Source organism: Hyalella azteca, unplaced genomic scaffold (assembly GCF_000764305.2).
Source record: "Hyalella azteca isolate HAZT.00-mixed unplaced genomic scaffold, Hazt_2.0.2 contig8324, whole genome shotgun sequence".
NCBI classification, from domain to species: Eukaryota; Metazoa; Arthropoda; class Malacostraca; order Amphipoda; family Hyalellidae; genus Hyalella; species Hyalella azteca.
The window spans coordinates 85,107-102,515 of NW_025938421.1; the positions used below are offsets into that span (position 1 = coordinate 85,107).

The 17,409-nt window shown below is 34.9% G+C and overlaps 1 protein-coding gene across 1 annotated transcript in view; it reads right to left on the bottom strand.

Annotated features, from left to right (window-relative positions):
* The window catches only part of LOC108680250 (serine/threonine-protein phosphatase with EF-hands 2), a 49,420-nt gene extending 38,058 nt beyond the window's left edge, over positions 1–11,362 (bottom strand). The window contains exons 1-3 of the mRNA XM_018169041.2: positions 11,172–11,362; positions 9,870–10,048; positions 6,318–6,362 (exon numbers count right to left, since the gene is read on the bottom strand). Coding sequence (XP_018024530.2) covers positions 6,318–6,362; positions 9,870–10,038 — 214 coding nt within the window. The 5' untranslated portion in view covers positions 10,039–10,048; positions 11,172–11,362. The remainder of the gene's footprint in view (positions 1–6,317; positions 6,363–9,869; positions 10,049–11,171) is intronic.
* Positions 11,363–17,409: the final 6,047 nt, after the last annotated feature.

The window sequence follows — 17,409 nt, forward strand, 5'->3', positions numbered from 1 at the left end:
TCAATAGAGATATGCTGAATTTTTGTGAAATTTTATTCGCCTTTAAATTCCTAGTAATACAGTAAAATTTTATGTCTACATCATAACTATCACTTTTATTTGACAACACGCGGTATTAAATCAAGACGCTAAATACCGAAGGTTTATCGTCAAAATTACATTAAAACAGCCTGTATAGCAGCACAACATTCTATATTACATCACTTAACACCGCATTCCTCTATCTTTGTTACCTATGCATAAAACCATTGCATTAATTGTTTGATTTTTTGCATGCTTATTGATATCCTTCCGGAAAAGACCATAAAACTATTCGTAAAGTCGCTAGCATGCTCAGTATCCTGGCCTCAACGTTAATGAATAACTTTCAGTTGTTCAACACATTTGAAAAACACAGTAGAGTGGTGCAAAGCGAAACATCGGTGCAGCACAACACAGAGGTGCAGCACAATACAGAGGTGCAGCACAATATAGAAGTGCTGCACAACACAGAGGTGCAGCACAACACAGAGGTGCAGCACAACACAGAGGTGCAGCACAACACAGAGGTGCAGCACAACACAGAGGTGCTGCACAACACAGAGGTGCAGCACAACACAGAGGTGCAGCACAACACAGAGGTGCTGCACAACACAGAGGTGCAGCACAACACAGAGGTGCCGCTAAATTTTGGTAATCTTGGTAATCTTGGTACTTGTTTGAGACATAGCAGTCCCAGGCCACGATGGATCGCCGCCTCTGATTATCGTTCATCCGCCCTCATTTGGGCCACCTGATGCACGATGCTGTTGCTTGCTTCTCGCCGCTGGTAGTGTTGCAGGGGAGATCGATCTGGGATTGTGCCCAGGAAAACGTCCAGTTGTCTCTTGAAGGTCTCCAGGGTGAACTCCCCCTCTCTTAAATCCTTTGGTAGGGCGTTGAACAGCCTTGGCCCTGCCACGGAAAGTGATCCTTCCCGCAGGGATTGAAATCTGACTGCGGATCTGTTACGTAATGGGGGGATCTTGCACAGTCTCCCCCTTCTCTCATTGTGATATGCCTCAATCCTGAAGGTCTCGCTCTCGAAGTTTGGCACCATTCCGGTTATCATTTTCCATGTGTACAGAATGACATGCCTCTCTCGTCTTCTCTTCAGTGAGTACAGACCCAGGCGACTCAACCTCTCCCAGTAGTTCAACTCTTCCATCCCTCTGATCCTGGAAGTGAAGGTTCGCTGGACACCTTCCAGTCGCCGCACTGCGCCGAGTGTGAACGGGGTCCAGAGCTGGCAGCAGTATTCGAGAATTGGTATTACAAGGGCTCTAAATAGTGTGATCATCGGTTCCGCTTCTCTTGTTTTGAACGTCCGCCAGATCCACCCCATCTGTCGCCTACCTCTTGCGGTTATTGCCGTTACGTGATCACCAAAATTGACCTGAGCAACACAGAAATGCAACTCAACCCTCAACAAGGCAGCATGAAACACCGGGACCGTGCAACCCTCGTGACTGCACCGCGCTACTGGACCAGCGGTGCAACACAGGCAGTGCATCATAACCCCTGCAATTGCACCGCGCATCCCGACAGGTCGTGTGGTCGTGTCTCGCCGCGCACACGCAGAATTTCCCCTCACGACGGTCGTTCTTCTTTAACGATTGGAACTGAGCCAGCCAAGTCGTCGAGCCTCCAGCAAATATTCGTAAATGTTCCTGCACTTTGCCAAGACTCTTTTGACATAGAGCCCCTGCAGCTGATGGGAGGATGACTTAAATTGGAATTCCGTTGTGGCACTCAAGCGAAAACCTCGTTGAAATGAAAACTGAAATAAATAACATCGCAGTTTGTACGGAGTGATCTGCCAAACACGTTAAAATAACTTTTATTTTTATTTGAAAATTTCTTATTTAATCTCGTGCAAGAAAAAAACAAGAAGATATGAATTAATGAATACGAGATTAAGTTTGTTGATGATATGTGCCGTTTGAAGTAGTTGAGTTTTAATTATTTGCGTAGCAAGAATCGAAACGATAAGAATTAGTTTGGTTCCAATCTGATCTGAAGTTTTACTTCATTGCGATACAAAACCATTCAGATTTATGTGGATAATGCCGTTTTCATCGCTTTAATTAATAATTCGTTGGGTGTAATATTTCGGGTTAGGTTTGATGAAAACAATATTCCTTTGATTCAAAACAATATTCCTAATCTACTATATAGGCAGTCGAAATTTTTAAAATATGACTATATGTACAAATTTTAGATTTCAAATTCATAAATAGGGCACTTTTCCATGATGAACGTCATTTTAATTCTGCATATTCCACTCTATTGATCCTCAAAATTCCCAAAACACCAGGGACGTCACTAGCACCGTTTGTGGCGTCACTAGCACCATTTGTGGCGTCATTAGTACCGCTTGTGGCTTCACTAGCACCGTTTGTGGCGTCACTAGCACCGTTTGTGGCGTCATTAGTACAGCTTGTGGCTTCACTAGCACCGTTTGTGGCGTCACTTACACCTCTTGTGGCGTCAAACCGTTTGTGGCGTCACTAGCACCGTTTGTGGCGTCACTAGCACCGTTTGTGGTATCAAGTTAAAGGCTGACGCGTATGCAGCTTAGGACGTTGGGCATTTTTCGTAGCTTCCGCAATTTCTAATTATAAAAAATTTTGCAACTCTGAAGATTTTTCGCTTGTGTTTCACCATAATTTTCCGCGCGAAATTTTATCCATGCTTTCCCCATCAAGACAAGTTTTACAGATCGATCCCAGGTTTCTAGTTTTGAATTTTTTGTAAGCTTTGAATAAGCTTCGAAAGAAGGTTTATCAAGCACCAAAAAGAACTGTCAAATATACTGGAAAAATAAAAATAATCTTATAAATAATAATAACAATGATAAATGAAGAAGAAGAAGCCTTTTCAATAAAACAATATAAATGAAGATTTTGCAGTTGACAGGAAAAATTAAACCAATCGGCAGAGGGAGAAAAAAAAACAATTAAGGGTGCGTAAAAAATTAAGAAAAATTGGACCAGTTTTGCAAAAGAAGAAAATTTAGCCATCTGAGCTTTGAGTCATCAAAATTTTTTCACGAAAAAAAGAGAGCGTTTTAATGCATACATTGGTATTTAGATCCTTTAGTTTTCCATTCAGTAAAATTGACATCTTTTTATGAGGGGAGTTGTCATAGGAAAGTTCCATTCATTGGGTTAAGTACTGAACATTTTTGTTCAGTACTTAACCGCGAAAATAGTACTGAATAGTTCAGCGAAAAAATACGTTAATCGCTTACGAAAAAATACGTTAATTTCTTTCGAATAACGCATATATAGAGGTCAGCGATAGCTAAATGCATTAGAATTCTCCCATGACAGCGTGAATGTCATTCACCATCAGACCGTCGTTGATGTATTTCTATATTTCTTCAATTTGTTGCATTGCGATGCCACTGATGCTGATACTAGTCGATCGATTTTTCAAATGATTTTCTTACGGCGTCACCAGCTGTTGAATTTACTAGTCGGGTGACTTATGTGCGAACATTATTGGTTGAACTCCAATACAAAGTGGGTCCACAGAAGTTTGAAAGGCTGCTCGGGATAGCGTTTTTGATCGCAGAGTGGTTTTATTTTTCTTTGAAGCACCGAGTTGCGGCTTTCTTTGCAGAGCGAAGGGCTCGTACGTTGAGTGCATTACATTGTCTAAAAGTCTTATCGGAAAGGAGCTTCCGGAGCTATAATGGAAAAACGGTTTCCGTTCTTGATGTAAAGAAGGTCGAAAAATTTTCCCGTTTATGGTAGTGGACTTCTGAAATTAAGTGCGACAGAATTTTACAGAGCGTTGAAAATCTATGTTGTAAAATTTCTGCTCTAGGATATTTTTTGCGGTGTAAAATGGCTTAAATTACTTAGCGGAATTCGTTAACGATCGTTCCTGTCTTTTAAAAGTAAAATTAAACATAAAAATGTGTGTGCCTTATGCGCAGTTCATCAATGTTAAAAGCCCGTTTTTATTGGGGCTTTTCGCAGTGTAAGCAGCCTATTTTTATTTGTTTTTTGTTAAAAGTCCGCTAATATTTGTTAATGTAATAAGTTCGTTTTTATTTGCCGTAAAGAGACACATTACATTAAAACCGTTCAAAAAAACTTCGCTGTTGAATTGAATATAAAAGATAGTAGAGGTTGCTGAATTTCTTGTTTTGATTGCTATTTGCCTGTTTGAGCAATATATAGCAAACGGCTTCAAATGGATCTATCTGAAAATTCTATCTGAAAATTTATCTGGCTATCTGAAAATTTTCTAATAAATACAAGGGAATCAGAAACACGATTAATGCTATTTCCCTCTAATTTATGATGTAAAATGAATGATCGAGACTCTGGAACCATCTTCACTCCAGTTCATTCATCATCACTGTCTTTGCTCCGCCTCCTAATTAAGTTTCACTGTAATTATATCATTAGAGCGAACGCTGCTGGACGTGTGGAGCAGGTGCAACAATATGACAGGTGTTCTCTCCACCGCCTGCATGGCTTATAAGGAGGAAAAGCTTAAATGAGAGGAGAAGACTGAAACATACGATGCCTTCGCTACTCTACAGACCGGAACATAGAAAAAGTTATATATTTGATGTCTTCACCACAGCAAAGAAAACAGATAATGCAATGCAAAGAAAACAGATAAAAATTATTTATTCGATGTCGTCGAAACAGTAGAGAAACCGAAATAGCTAAAAAGTTTATATTCTACTCGTATGTCTGCGCAAGAAATGAAAAGGAAGCAGATGCAAAAAGATATTTTGCTGCCTGAACAATACTATCAAATTAACTGACCAAAATTGAAATATTTGATGACTTCGCAATACTAGAGGAAGAACTCCAATGACAATAAGGAATAATAATGATATTAAACGTGAGATCATCGTAATGATGGAGCAAGAATTTAATCATATGTGGCCATGGCTGAATAAACAGAGTGAAATTTTTGGATAAACAATATAAGGAAATATAGAACAAAATTATGAACAGAGAGATTGTATGATATTGAATCAGGGAAGTAGTAGAGACTATATTGGATTGACACTCTGAAAGCATCCTATTTCTTGTATCTTAAGGAAAGTAACATTGAACTGTAGGCAGGATCATCCTAGGGATAAGTAATATTTTCCCAGAAATATTTCCGGAGACATGACAAAATAAGTACAGAGAATGATTTTTCCCAACAGCAATCAGGAGTGAGGTTAACTACTGACGAAAGTGATTAAACCCGAAATCAACCTGGAGCAAGAAAAAAAAGAAAAAATTTCAATCGAATCGTGAGATCTTGTCCATGTTCATAAGTAAAGTCATTACGAAGCGGTGCTTAGAGAAATCCACACAATTAACACAAAAAGCTGTGATTAATACAATTTAGCTTAAATGTATTCTTTGGTGCGGTGGTGGCCTTGATATACAATTATAAATCTCCGCATAAAATTTAGAATTTAAACGAAAAATTAACGCAATATCAAAAACTGTGCTTTCCAGAAAATACATTACATTTTAGTATTTTAGTATTGCATAATTGCAGATTTTCTGGCGAAATATCTAGTAACATTATGCGAACACGCAAACACCATTAGCAGTCACTGTCTCTAACGAGACTCGTTTGCAAATATTTTATTATTTATTAAAATGGTATCGTCTTATCATGTCAGCAAACTTCGTACGTTTCATGTGATGACATTAATAACTCCCGCTGTGCGATGTGTTTTAACAACATTAGTGAAGATTGACACCACAACCAAACGTGGACAAATTTGTTTCTTCGCGTTCAAGATATGAAACAACGTTTATGAAAATGATTTATTTCTGTCAGGATATTTCAGCAAGAGGATAAATTGCTTATCTAGAAAAAGTCTGCCTTCATATCTATTAAATTGTCTGGCATTATTGAAAAAGTTCAGCTATTTTCCCTCGCAAGTCACTGGATAGACAATTAATTTGAAGCTATTTCAATGTTCTCTGCTTGAGCAATATTGCCTCTTTACATAATTCTATATTAAAGCGAGGCACCTGTGAGTTTTATGATAAGCCAGCAATTAATGTAAAATTCTGTGGCATTGGAAACATTAAAAATTTAAAAATTAATCGACGACATCAAAAAGGAAAGAGTCTTCCTATTTTGATGCCTTGTTTAAAGTAACTTTGAACATAATAATTGTCATCAGTACGCGATTAGATCAATATTGGAATATCGGCTCCGCTGCATTGTTAATTTTATTGAACATGGATATGAAGGCTACTAATCATTTACTCGATATTTCAAAGCTTGAACGCAAGAGTTTGTTCCGATCATACCTTGCCTTCGGTCAAGGGACGCCGGCATTACTGAGTTACGCCAGCCTGCATGTTAGAAAAAATGTGGTTAACCTTATCAAGTAATATGACTTATTAATATTATTTCTTGAAACAAATCTGGGTTGAATAATTTTCATTAACGGATGGGAAAATTTCTGTGCCTATTTATCAAAACTTTTCGTAAAAATAGTGGCTATTGTGTAAAAAATGTAACATAAAGTTGAACATCTTCTTCTGCTGTTGTAAGATTCAAACAATCATTTGAGCCTTTTATATTGCATGGTAGTGAATTTAAACCATAAAGAAATGAACATGTTACCTCGGCAAGAGGGATGCAATATTTTAAATTAACAAAATTTACGTGCAGTGTTTTTACGGAAAAGAATCAACTCATCAGCTGTTTATCTATTAATTTAGAATTTGTTCAAAGGCTAGAAAAATTTAAGCAGGAAAATTTTGTGGTTCGGGAAGCTTAACTTATTTTATTTATACACATAAGCGAGAACGCACATCTTAGAACGCAAAATTATAAAATTCTGTTGAAATATTTTGTGAATAATTAAGTAGAAAATTTATAAAAATATTGAGAATTTTTCAATCTGATAACATTCATAATATTTTTTGGATAACAGCGTTTGAAATTTGCCTAAACCTACGGCCTATCGATCGCAATATTCATCTCTGTGTTAATTTGTTATTTGTACATTTACGTATGCTTTTTCTTCAAAAAAAGTTCAGTTCAACGACTTTACGATTGATCTAAACAATTATTTCCCCAATTCTTAACTTCAATCCTATAATTGATTATTCCATAACAGATTAAATTCAATACAAGTATACATTGGATTTATTTTAATCTTCGCGGTGATGGTTAGTTTTAAGATGAAAATTTGTGGTACAGGAAAATTTTCGTAACATATTTCAAGATATGAATGATTTCTACCTCATTCGAGTCTAGCATATTGCAGCGCAATCGTGCGTTGGAGTTATCTAAAAGACCGTTACTTGGCTTAAAGTATATCACGACAGTCATACATAAAATATCAAATTTCATTTGAGGCTCATGAAGGCGCAAAGCACCTCAAAAGAAAATTATTTTCCCATCATTTTCTTAGGTTTCCCCAGGGCGAGGCGAATCACATGAAGGAGAAACCTTCTGTAAAAAAACTCATTCGCAAAATTTCTCCTTGAATGATCACGTGTGATAGAAATTTAAAATTTAGTTTTACGGTTCATATAAACTTTTGTGGAGGAGCCAGGAATGAATGATCCTTTTTGCAGAGCCTCGTGGGAAATTGTCATGTAATGGTCAGACAATTACATAATTAATATTACATTAATATTACATAATAATGTCACTTTACAGAATCCTGAGGGTGTCAAGGGATCATTTTTTTATATGAGATGTGCTCCTAGGAGAATCAATGTGTTACTTTCGTTAAAGAATTTCACGCGACTGCATCCATTACAATATTTCAACGAAATTAAAAGCTTTTAAGCTTCTCTGCCTGCTATTTTGCTTTCGACCTCTGAAACTATTATTCTTCATTGTTCTTTATTCTCAATTTTGTAAGTTAGGCCCGCCAAAAGATTCTAGACTCAATAAATAATATTGATATTTTTAATATTCCTGATAATTAATCAGCAATTAATAATTAATATTAATTAATAATATCAATAATTAATATCGCTGATATTTTTAATATTCCTGATATTTAATATATTATTCACTAGTACACTGACACTGACAATCGTGCGCACTAAGATTATTCAAATGTTTGTGACGATCGATTGCCAAGACTTGGCAAATTTCTTGGTTCGTGAATTGGATACCAATTATAATTGGATTATATCCAATTGGATTATATATCCAATTATAATTGGATACCAATTATATAATGGGAGATAAAGTCCTAATCTTTTTCAAACAATTGCAGCTAAAGACTTTCACTTTAATTTTAATATATGTTCATAATATCGCTTACCAAAATTGTGTATTGTCAGATGGTAATCAGTAGGTTTCAATAATAAGGCTTATAAAAGTGCACCATTAAAAAGTTATTTTAGTGATATAAAATTAAAGTATTTCAATTTCTTTTGCATTACCCGCATTGTCTATATTGTTCGTTCGACGGGTCCTGATGGTGTATTGGATAAAAATAAAGCATTTGTAGTTGTTTTTGATTGATTTTATTTCTTACTTGATTGATGAATAGTTGACGATATTAAATTATTTATTTATAATAGTTTTTGGTTAATTTTTTTACTTCGAAGCGAAGAGTGAAAAATAGTTTCAAAATAAGTTGAAAGACTGGCTGAATCTACATTTAAAAACTATAGTCAGTAATGAAGAATTTATGACAGATGATACTGAGCTTTCATTATTATACGACAGATGATACTGAGCTTTCATTATTATACGACAGATGATACTGAGCTTTTATTATTATACGACTGATGATACTGAGCTTTCAGTATTATACGACGGCTGATACTGAGCTTTCATTATTATACGACAGATGATACTGAGCTTTCATTATTATACGACAGATGATACTGAGCTTTCATTATTATACTTCTATTATACTGAGCTTTAATTGTTAAACGACCGATGATACTGATCTTTCATTATTATACTTCTATGATACTGAGCTTTAATTGTTAAACGACCGATGATACTGTTCTTTCATTATTATACTTCTATGATACTGAGCTTTCATTATTATACTTCTATGATACTGAGCTTTCATTGTTATAAGACGGATGATACTGAGCGTGCATTATTCTTCAAATCTACTTATCATTGTCACTTGTGTTCAATAAAAACTTGATATTGAATAAATTATACTTCTTTTGTTAAGAGGCTGATTCTTCAAAAGTTCTGAAGGGGTTTTAAATGCTTTTTGAATTTTTAAAGCCCACGCTCTCGCTAATGCAGCTACTGGGTAAGTTAGGATTACCTGAATGTCAAGTAATATATCAATATATCAGTATACATTATATCAGTATAGTATTTATTATATCAACATTAATCTGTCTCATTACATGGAGTTCCCGAAAATTTAGGTGTTCATATACTTTTCGAAAAAAAAACGGTGAAAAAACGGTCTCTTTAGCGTTCTAGTTGCCGGCCGCCTAATAAAAATAAACAGTTTTGCTGTTTTATTAGATACTTTACGGATTTCTTATGTTAAATTAGAATAAAAACGGCAACACGGTGTTTCACGTGTCGACCGGCCACTGAAACCCTGGTAATACTGTTTAACGGTGATTTTTCTTACAGTGTTTCATGTTTAATCGAGGGTGCGGTATGAAAATGTTAATCCCACTTTTAATAAGTTTGTATTTAGTAACCTTGATGGTAAATTATTAAAGGATTTGATGATTTGACTATTCTTAAGTCTTTTTATTGGATGATTAGATGGTCATAATATTTAATGATAACGCGACAAACATTGGACGTTCGCATTATTTAATCGTCACATGATTGGATGATTGCACGGTCGTATCATTAAATTATAACGTGATTATTTTAATAATAGATTGACTCACTGAGCTCAGCCTTGCCCATGTGAGAGCCTGAGGTCTTGGAGCGGCTCGGAGTGAAGGGGAATTTCCTGAGCTCAGACTTAGCTGACGCGACGAAGCTCTGAGCGCTGCTGCCGGACGCCCCGTCGCTGGCTGCGTCCGAGCACAGACACTTGCTGCCAGACTGCCCCATTGCAGGTACGCTAAGATGATAAGAAAATTATGAATATCATTAAAGTATTGAGTGGAATCTGGATATTTTACCTCACTGCTGTACAAGGAGACGCTAAAATGACACGGAAATTATGAATGTCATTAAAGTATCCAGTGGAATCAGAGTATTTTGCCTCATCGCCCTCCTAGGATACGTTAAATGATACGAAAATGATGAAAATCATTAAATTATTCAGTGGAATCAGAGTATTTTACCCCTAAATCAGCCTAGGACACGCTAAAATGAAATAAAAATGATGAATATCATTGAAGTATTCAGTGGAATCAAAGTATTTTGCATCATCGCTGGCCCAGGACACGATAAAATGATATGAAAATGATAAACATCATTGTATTTTTCAATGGAATTATTAAAATATGCACGGAATGTTACTCACAATTATTGTTACATTTTTTAAATATGCTGTTTTGATAAATTAAATCTACATGTATGAGGTAGCGATTTGATAAGCGATATCGAGGACCAGTTGCTGATAAAATATTTATTGAGTAGCCACCTTATTATTATATAAACTTACGATGTCGTAAGTCCTGTAGAAACAAGAAGCAGGGACGTGATATTTGATTTACGAGCTTTTGATTTCAGTTAAATATACAGGAATAACAACAATATGTCAAGCAGAGTTAGGACGGAGTTACTCGTTCTCATTGAGCTGAGCTGCAGTACACCAACTTATTCCTTCAGTTGCGTAATCTCTTAATAATAGAAATAGAACATGAAGTTGATTGCTCCAAGCTATAAACGCTAGGTATGCGTGAAAATAGTTTCTCTAAATATTTATAGAAAAAAATCCCTCCTTATGCACTTCCTTATTTTAGCTCGCCATTATTGCGTCATTTGTTTGTTGTTGTGACTACTATTTAAACAGTTAATTTATTAATTTATATAATTTATTATTATGATGAGAATATACAGTGAGAAATATTGAACCCAATTTTAAACATCGCAACAAGTTCACCCAGTAACGTATCATGTTACCACAATCCATAAATAGTGAAAAAAACAATATGGCTAAATAAATAATGATATAATTTTAAAAAATTAATATTTTTAAGCGTTAAATAGTATATTAATTAAGCACAGTCATTCACCTGGAAGAGTTTTTTGTATTATCCTTTGAATGTTGCAGACGAGCGTTGGCTACACTGCAAGTGACTTCAGATAATCACTGTCATCGGTTAACTGATATTTTGGTTCACAATTTGATTCATAATCGCGTGAATGATTTGATATCAGGCTTCTGGAGAACTATCCTGGAATTATCTGCATCGATTCTTGGAATGAATTTCGTAGTAGTTCTATTACTAAACAATTTTCATTGTTGAGGCTGGAACTTTCACAGTTCATACGTTTCGATAAAACGAAAACTTTGAAATTATTTCTCCATTTCAATAGTTTACTTAATTAACACGTCTTTCTTCAACTAGCATAATGAGAGCGGGGAAATTTAAACTTCGGTTCCTGTTTGCATTGGCAATCCGTTATCAAATAAACTCGTCTGATATCACTCATCGATTTCATAAACATCAAGCTGATGTACTATATATCTCACTTCGATCTGCTGACAACACATTTTCTTTGTATTGTTAATTCAATTTCTTATGCACAACTACCGAATAACAAAATGAAATATTCTTGGTTGAAGGAGCGCTGGAGCAAAGCTATAGAACTTCCTCCGCAGCTAAGCTCTCCTCGTGCATATGGCAAATTTGCTGGCCTGAGGTTTGATTATAGTTCTTTATAATTAAACCTCTCTAATTCATATAAAACTACTGCTAATAAAAGCATAATTGCCTAAGGCAGGCAAACTTTTTCCTCATTGAAGACAATCCATAGTTTGTGTTTGATTTAAATCCTCACACTTTCATCTGAAAGAAAAAGTTATTGTAAAATGTTAGACATTTTTAAACCCATGAAGTTTAACATAAGTCGATTCCTAACTAAATAACAAGCATTACTTCGATCTGAAATGATTGATTGATCAAAAGCCATGGTCAAGATATCTCAAAAGATATCTTTGATCGACTCAACCAACTTTAAAGTTTCCAACAAAAATTCATAGGTTCTATTGAGCAACATTTTTGCTCATGATTTTATAAACGACTGATATAAAAAGAGGTATTACGCTGCAATTGAAATAAAAGAGCTATTAATTTCCCAAATAAATCCATATTTTTAGGGCAAAACAAAGAACTTGACCCGAAGAAAGCACAAAAACAAGCGGACGACATGGAAGCAATAAAAATAATTGAATTCTCTTCGTTTTGCCATTATTTTTCTTCACAAAAGAGATGTCGTCGTTCTTTACGCGCACTAATCGCGTTAGCATTGATTTTGGGGGATACATTGAGGCTGCATACATATATTTGTTGACATGCAAATGTTTGCTGTCAATTTCCTGTTTAATTATACCATTTGCTTAGGTGCTAGTTTTAGTTAAATTAATTGATGTTTATTGAGTAATAATATTGAAAATTAATTTGATAACAGAAATATTGTATCTGTATTAAAAAATTGATGGATATTGAAATGAAATAAAACAAATTTTATCACAATTTAATTTATTTAATTTGTTCAATAGTAACAGATTTAAAAGAATTTGGATTCATGAACATCCGTCAACAGCAAATTATATTAGCCGGAATGTTTTAATTCTGCGAAGCCGACATCCCATTAGCACGAGCGTCTGCTAATCCACAATCTAGTCCGATAATCCTATCCAATTACAGCTGGCAGTGAAAAGCTCGCCCTAACATTGCCTCCATCACTTGGAACATTTACATCCAATTAGCCTCATTCTCTCGCCATTGGAAGAAGCAGCGCTCCAGAGCTTCTGAATTTGGCGGAAAATTGAAAGGAAAATTCTCTAGAAAATATCGAAATGAAACAAACGTTGCCTGAGCATCGCTTTTACTAATTCAGTGAGATTGAGATCATCAATTCAAATAATGTAAGACCTCAATTATTACCGATAATTAATAGTGAATGGAGCGTCTGATGGGTAAAATGATTAATTTTCATCTCATTTGTTTCATACTCACACGCATTATTAAAAGAGCGATGTAGCGACAGAACTTTTTTTAAATTCTGAAGAATTTTGCTTCGTCAGATAAGAATACTAAAGTTCAAAGAATGTCATGTCTATCGTGAAAGTCAACACAAAAGTCAAAGATAATTGTACTTCTGCAGCTTTGATAAACACTTCAAGAGACATCTGAAGAAATCTTCCGCACATATTGTCTGTTGTGGCTTCACTCTCTACATTCTACATATATATCTATATTTACTTATAACGTACACCAAATTTCATTATTACTACTGATGGTAATTACTAACCGTTAAAATATGTGAATAGAGAAAAAGTATGTCAAACTTGACTACCACATTAATGAAAGCTCCTGAGTAACATCTTTAAAAAAATTCATTCGCTTCTAGTTTGATATCCTGAGGCCTTCAAAACTCATTAAAGTTTGAATAAAGATCACAAGCATTCTATTCTCGTGGCCCACGAGCGAACTTTTGTCGATGACTTTCCGGCCGTGGCTTACAAACTTGAGAAATTCGATTAAAATGTGCTTCGTTTCATTGAAGTTTTTTAGCCATCAGGCCCTCACATGCACATGAGACTGAATTATTATGCGGATTTAAAAAAATTGGAAAATTCTCCTGTGGCTGGTAAATCTATTCTTCATCATTTGGAATATTTAGTTTGCTGGACGTGAGGAAGTTTTAATTAATGTTTTCCTATTACCCTGTCATGCAAATGGAATCACCGAAATACCAGTTTTATTAATAATTTAATTGGTAAACTGAATATATAATTGGGATACGTGTTATCAAAAGCATATCGTTATTAAATATTAATTAAATTTTATCATTAAGCAATATATACCCATGTGTTGCCGCATCCAGCGTCCATAATTTCAAGATTAAAATACAAATGGCCTATTTATTGCGTAACCAAAATATAAGTCACTTTTTCTAATGAAATATTAAACAAGCTTCTGCAAAACCTAAATTATATTTTTTTTTTAAGTACAATATTGCTACTCAACCAGCAGTGCATTTCATTCCGGAAGGTTGATGTGTTATGATCGATTAAATTGAAACTTAATTAGAGGTTCAAGAGAAGAGTAAATTATTTTATAGAAAGACTAGAGCTTGTACCATTAGCAATTTAAAGCTTTCTTCATCAACAATTCAGAAACTTGAAATACTGCTGCAAAATAAGTAAATGGAATTTAATAGCTGATTTGATAGAATAAAATTATATAAAGAAAAAGGAGAGCACTCGAACATTTCAAATAGGCTTGGAAGCGATGAAGAGCTGAAGACATTATCGCAAGACAGTTTTGTTTTAATATATCTATATAAAAAATTATCAACTCTTATATGCTGTGGAGGTATTAGGACTTAAAAATCTCTATCTGTCCCCGAAACATTGCACTATTGCACTTCTCGTTCTGAATAGGTAAGGTCGAAGCAATAGAAGTCTCCAACACCTTTTTAGTTTAGCAGAATGCAGTTTATGCACGACAACAATAAAATTATAAGAAAATAAATAATAGTGACAATAAAATTCCTACTACCACAGTGCTTAGCCACCATAGTACAGATGTAGTGTGACGTCGCACTAACTTGTACCGATGCTTGCTGCGCCATGATTTATTCATAAATTAGATAAAAGAGAAGAGGTTTCTAATACCAGAAGAAAGAGCTAGCTTATATTGAGCATCATGAAAGCCATCGTTCGTGTCGACAATATTTATATTATTAAATTCATTCGGGAAAGTTTGCTTCTTTTTTCAAGGAACTTTTAAGCGCTTCATATGTCTAATGTCATATAACATTTTAGGCGCTTCATATGTCTTATGTCATATAACATTTTAGGCGCTTCATATGTCTAATGTCATATAACATTTTAGGCGCTTCATAACATTTTAGGCGCTTCATATGTCTAATGTCATATATTGCATTTTGCTCCTTTTTGCAATTTTTAGCACAAACCACGAGAATTGTTTTCCTGTTTGTGGGGCACGTACAACGTCGCGCCACCCAGAGACGGTGCTAACTTCTGGAGCCTTACTTTCAAAACTCGCTAAGTGAACGTAAGTACTTACGCTCTATTTTCTCCTTTATGATTGGTGGATTTTGCTTGGAAGGCCGTCAATGATTGGCGGATGAACTTACGATCTCTTAGATTTTTTTGAAAGTATTGGCCCAGGAAATGATAAACAACCTAAATAATTAAGATCAACACCTCTACCGAGACTCATTTCAAACTTTAAATTTCCCTAATATGTGTTTTTTCGAAATCCTGAAGTAAACACGCAAAGGTTATGAAAGAAGGAAGTCGGAGTTATATCTTAATACAGACGAGCTTTTTGCTTAATTTATTTCAAATCAAATAAGACGTGGTAATTAAATAATTAAATAATTGAAGTTTCCGAAAATTTAGTGCATAAGGTGATCCGCTTTTATAAGTGAAAATATGTATTTTGTAGTGAATGGACATTGGAAATACTTGCAGATGAGTTACGTTTCAGATACTGAATGGACACACTGATAATTGCTGAATTATGTTTAAAAATAGTAAAAAATTTTTAGACTACGGTCTACCTAATATATGTATGTGAAAAACTCTAATCGGCTCATATGAATCAATTTCTCGTAGCTACGCATGCATATTATAAAAAATATCTAAATTTATCAAATAAATACGAACGGGAATTGTATATTTCGTGATCATGATGGGTTAAACGAAAATTCATCAGTTGAGAGCCTCGAAAATAAATCTGCAGCGCACTAAGTGCTGCTGCCGAGGGTAACACGATGTGGCAGGAATGTTACTTTTATTCTTTGCTTGGGAGCTCCAGGATCAAGCAGATCAAGTCTAGATCTCTTATCCGATTCGCTGGCAGGCCCTGCTTAGGCAAATGCATGCTCGAAGTTTTTCGGACTTTCCAACGTGCGGGACCTTAGTTTGAACCCGAGCATTATAATAAAAAAAATGGAGGGCGAATCGGTGAATTATAATGTCCAAATTATAAACAATCTAAAAAGTATCTTCGTATTTTAATAGGCTTTCTTGTTTCTGTAGATTGAATGCATCTTCCCAGCACAAATTTGTACCCTGTTTCATATTTTCCTTTGTTCGATCAGACCTTTGTCATACGATTTCAATGTCACGACTCTTTAAAATAAAAAAAATATTATACTTTATTAGAGTTGAAGACCACAATCAGTAGTCCCGAAAAATGAGAGCTGGAAAGCCTCGAGCTTTGAAAATTCTGCTGCCTCCTCTCCTCCTGGATTTCAATCCATTAAAGTATTTGCAGTGTTCGCTTTTTTGTTGGGTTGGCTCCATGAAGCGGCGGCCATTACCACTGATGGAGTTTTTAAAAATCGTAATCGAGACCTCTTCTGCAGTACAGCAACGACACATATAACTGAAATTCGAATGACAAGTTTTCCTCTTAAATAATTTTTTTATGATAAGGACATGACTGAATTTTGTTCATTGTATCTAGGTTAAACATTCTGAGAAAATTTTATTTTTCAGATATAAATTATTTATTTGCACTTCAGATATAAATTATTCCATTTGTAGCATTTTAGCTTTCGGGTCGCGTTTCTGTAATTTTTCCCCAATTCGATAAAGATCAACCAAATCTTAACAAGAATAACTTTTATTTTCTAAATAATCTTCTTAAAGCGTACAGAAAAATATAACTTGATCGAATGATTTTTACTTGTGGTCACAAAATATAAAAAAATATTTATATCAATGTAACATCCTAATAACTGGTTAATTATCAAATTAGTGTACATAATGTACGTGGAATTAACCTTCACAAATCCCAAATCATGGAAGGTAATAAAATTAATGAGGAATGATTATACTTCAGGTTAAAGCAACGTTAAGCTCTCACATGAGTTCGTCATATAAGAAAGCTAATAATTGAATAAACGACGCTCAAAAATTAGCATCGTGAACATATTTGAACCATCTACGCCTTCTATCACAGAGACGTGCGTTTGATGAAAGATGGCCATAAGATCGCAAATATCACCCGATAGGTTATCCCTTTTATCTTTCCAGCTGGTTGCCGACAGAGGGGGTAAGGGAGCACTTGCTCAGCATGATTAGCAATAATAAAATCAAGATTTGTCTTGCAATACTGTTCTTCTCCATCAAAGGGCAGTAAAGCATAGTAGTTTTTCAATAGATTGAAGAAAACAGAGGAGAAAAATAGAAAAAATATAACTCAGTACTCACTGCAGTGAGTGACAGAGAGCGCATTTTTTCGTCGAAGAAAACGTGAAGTC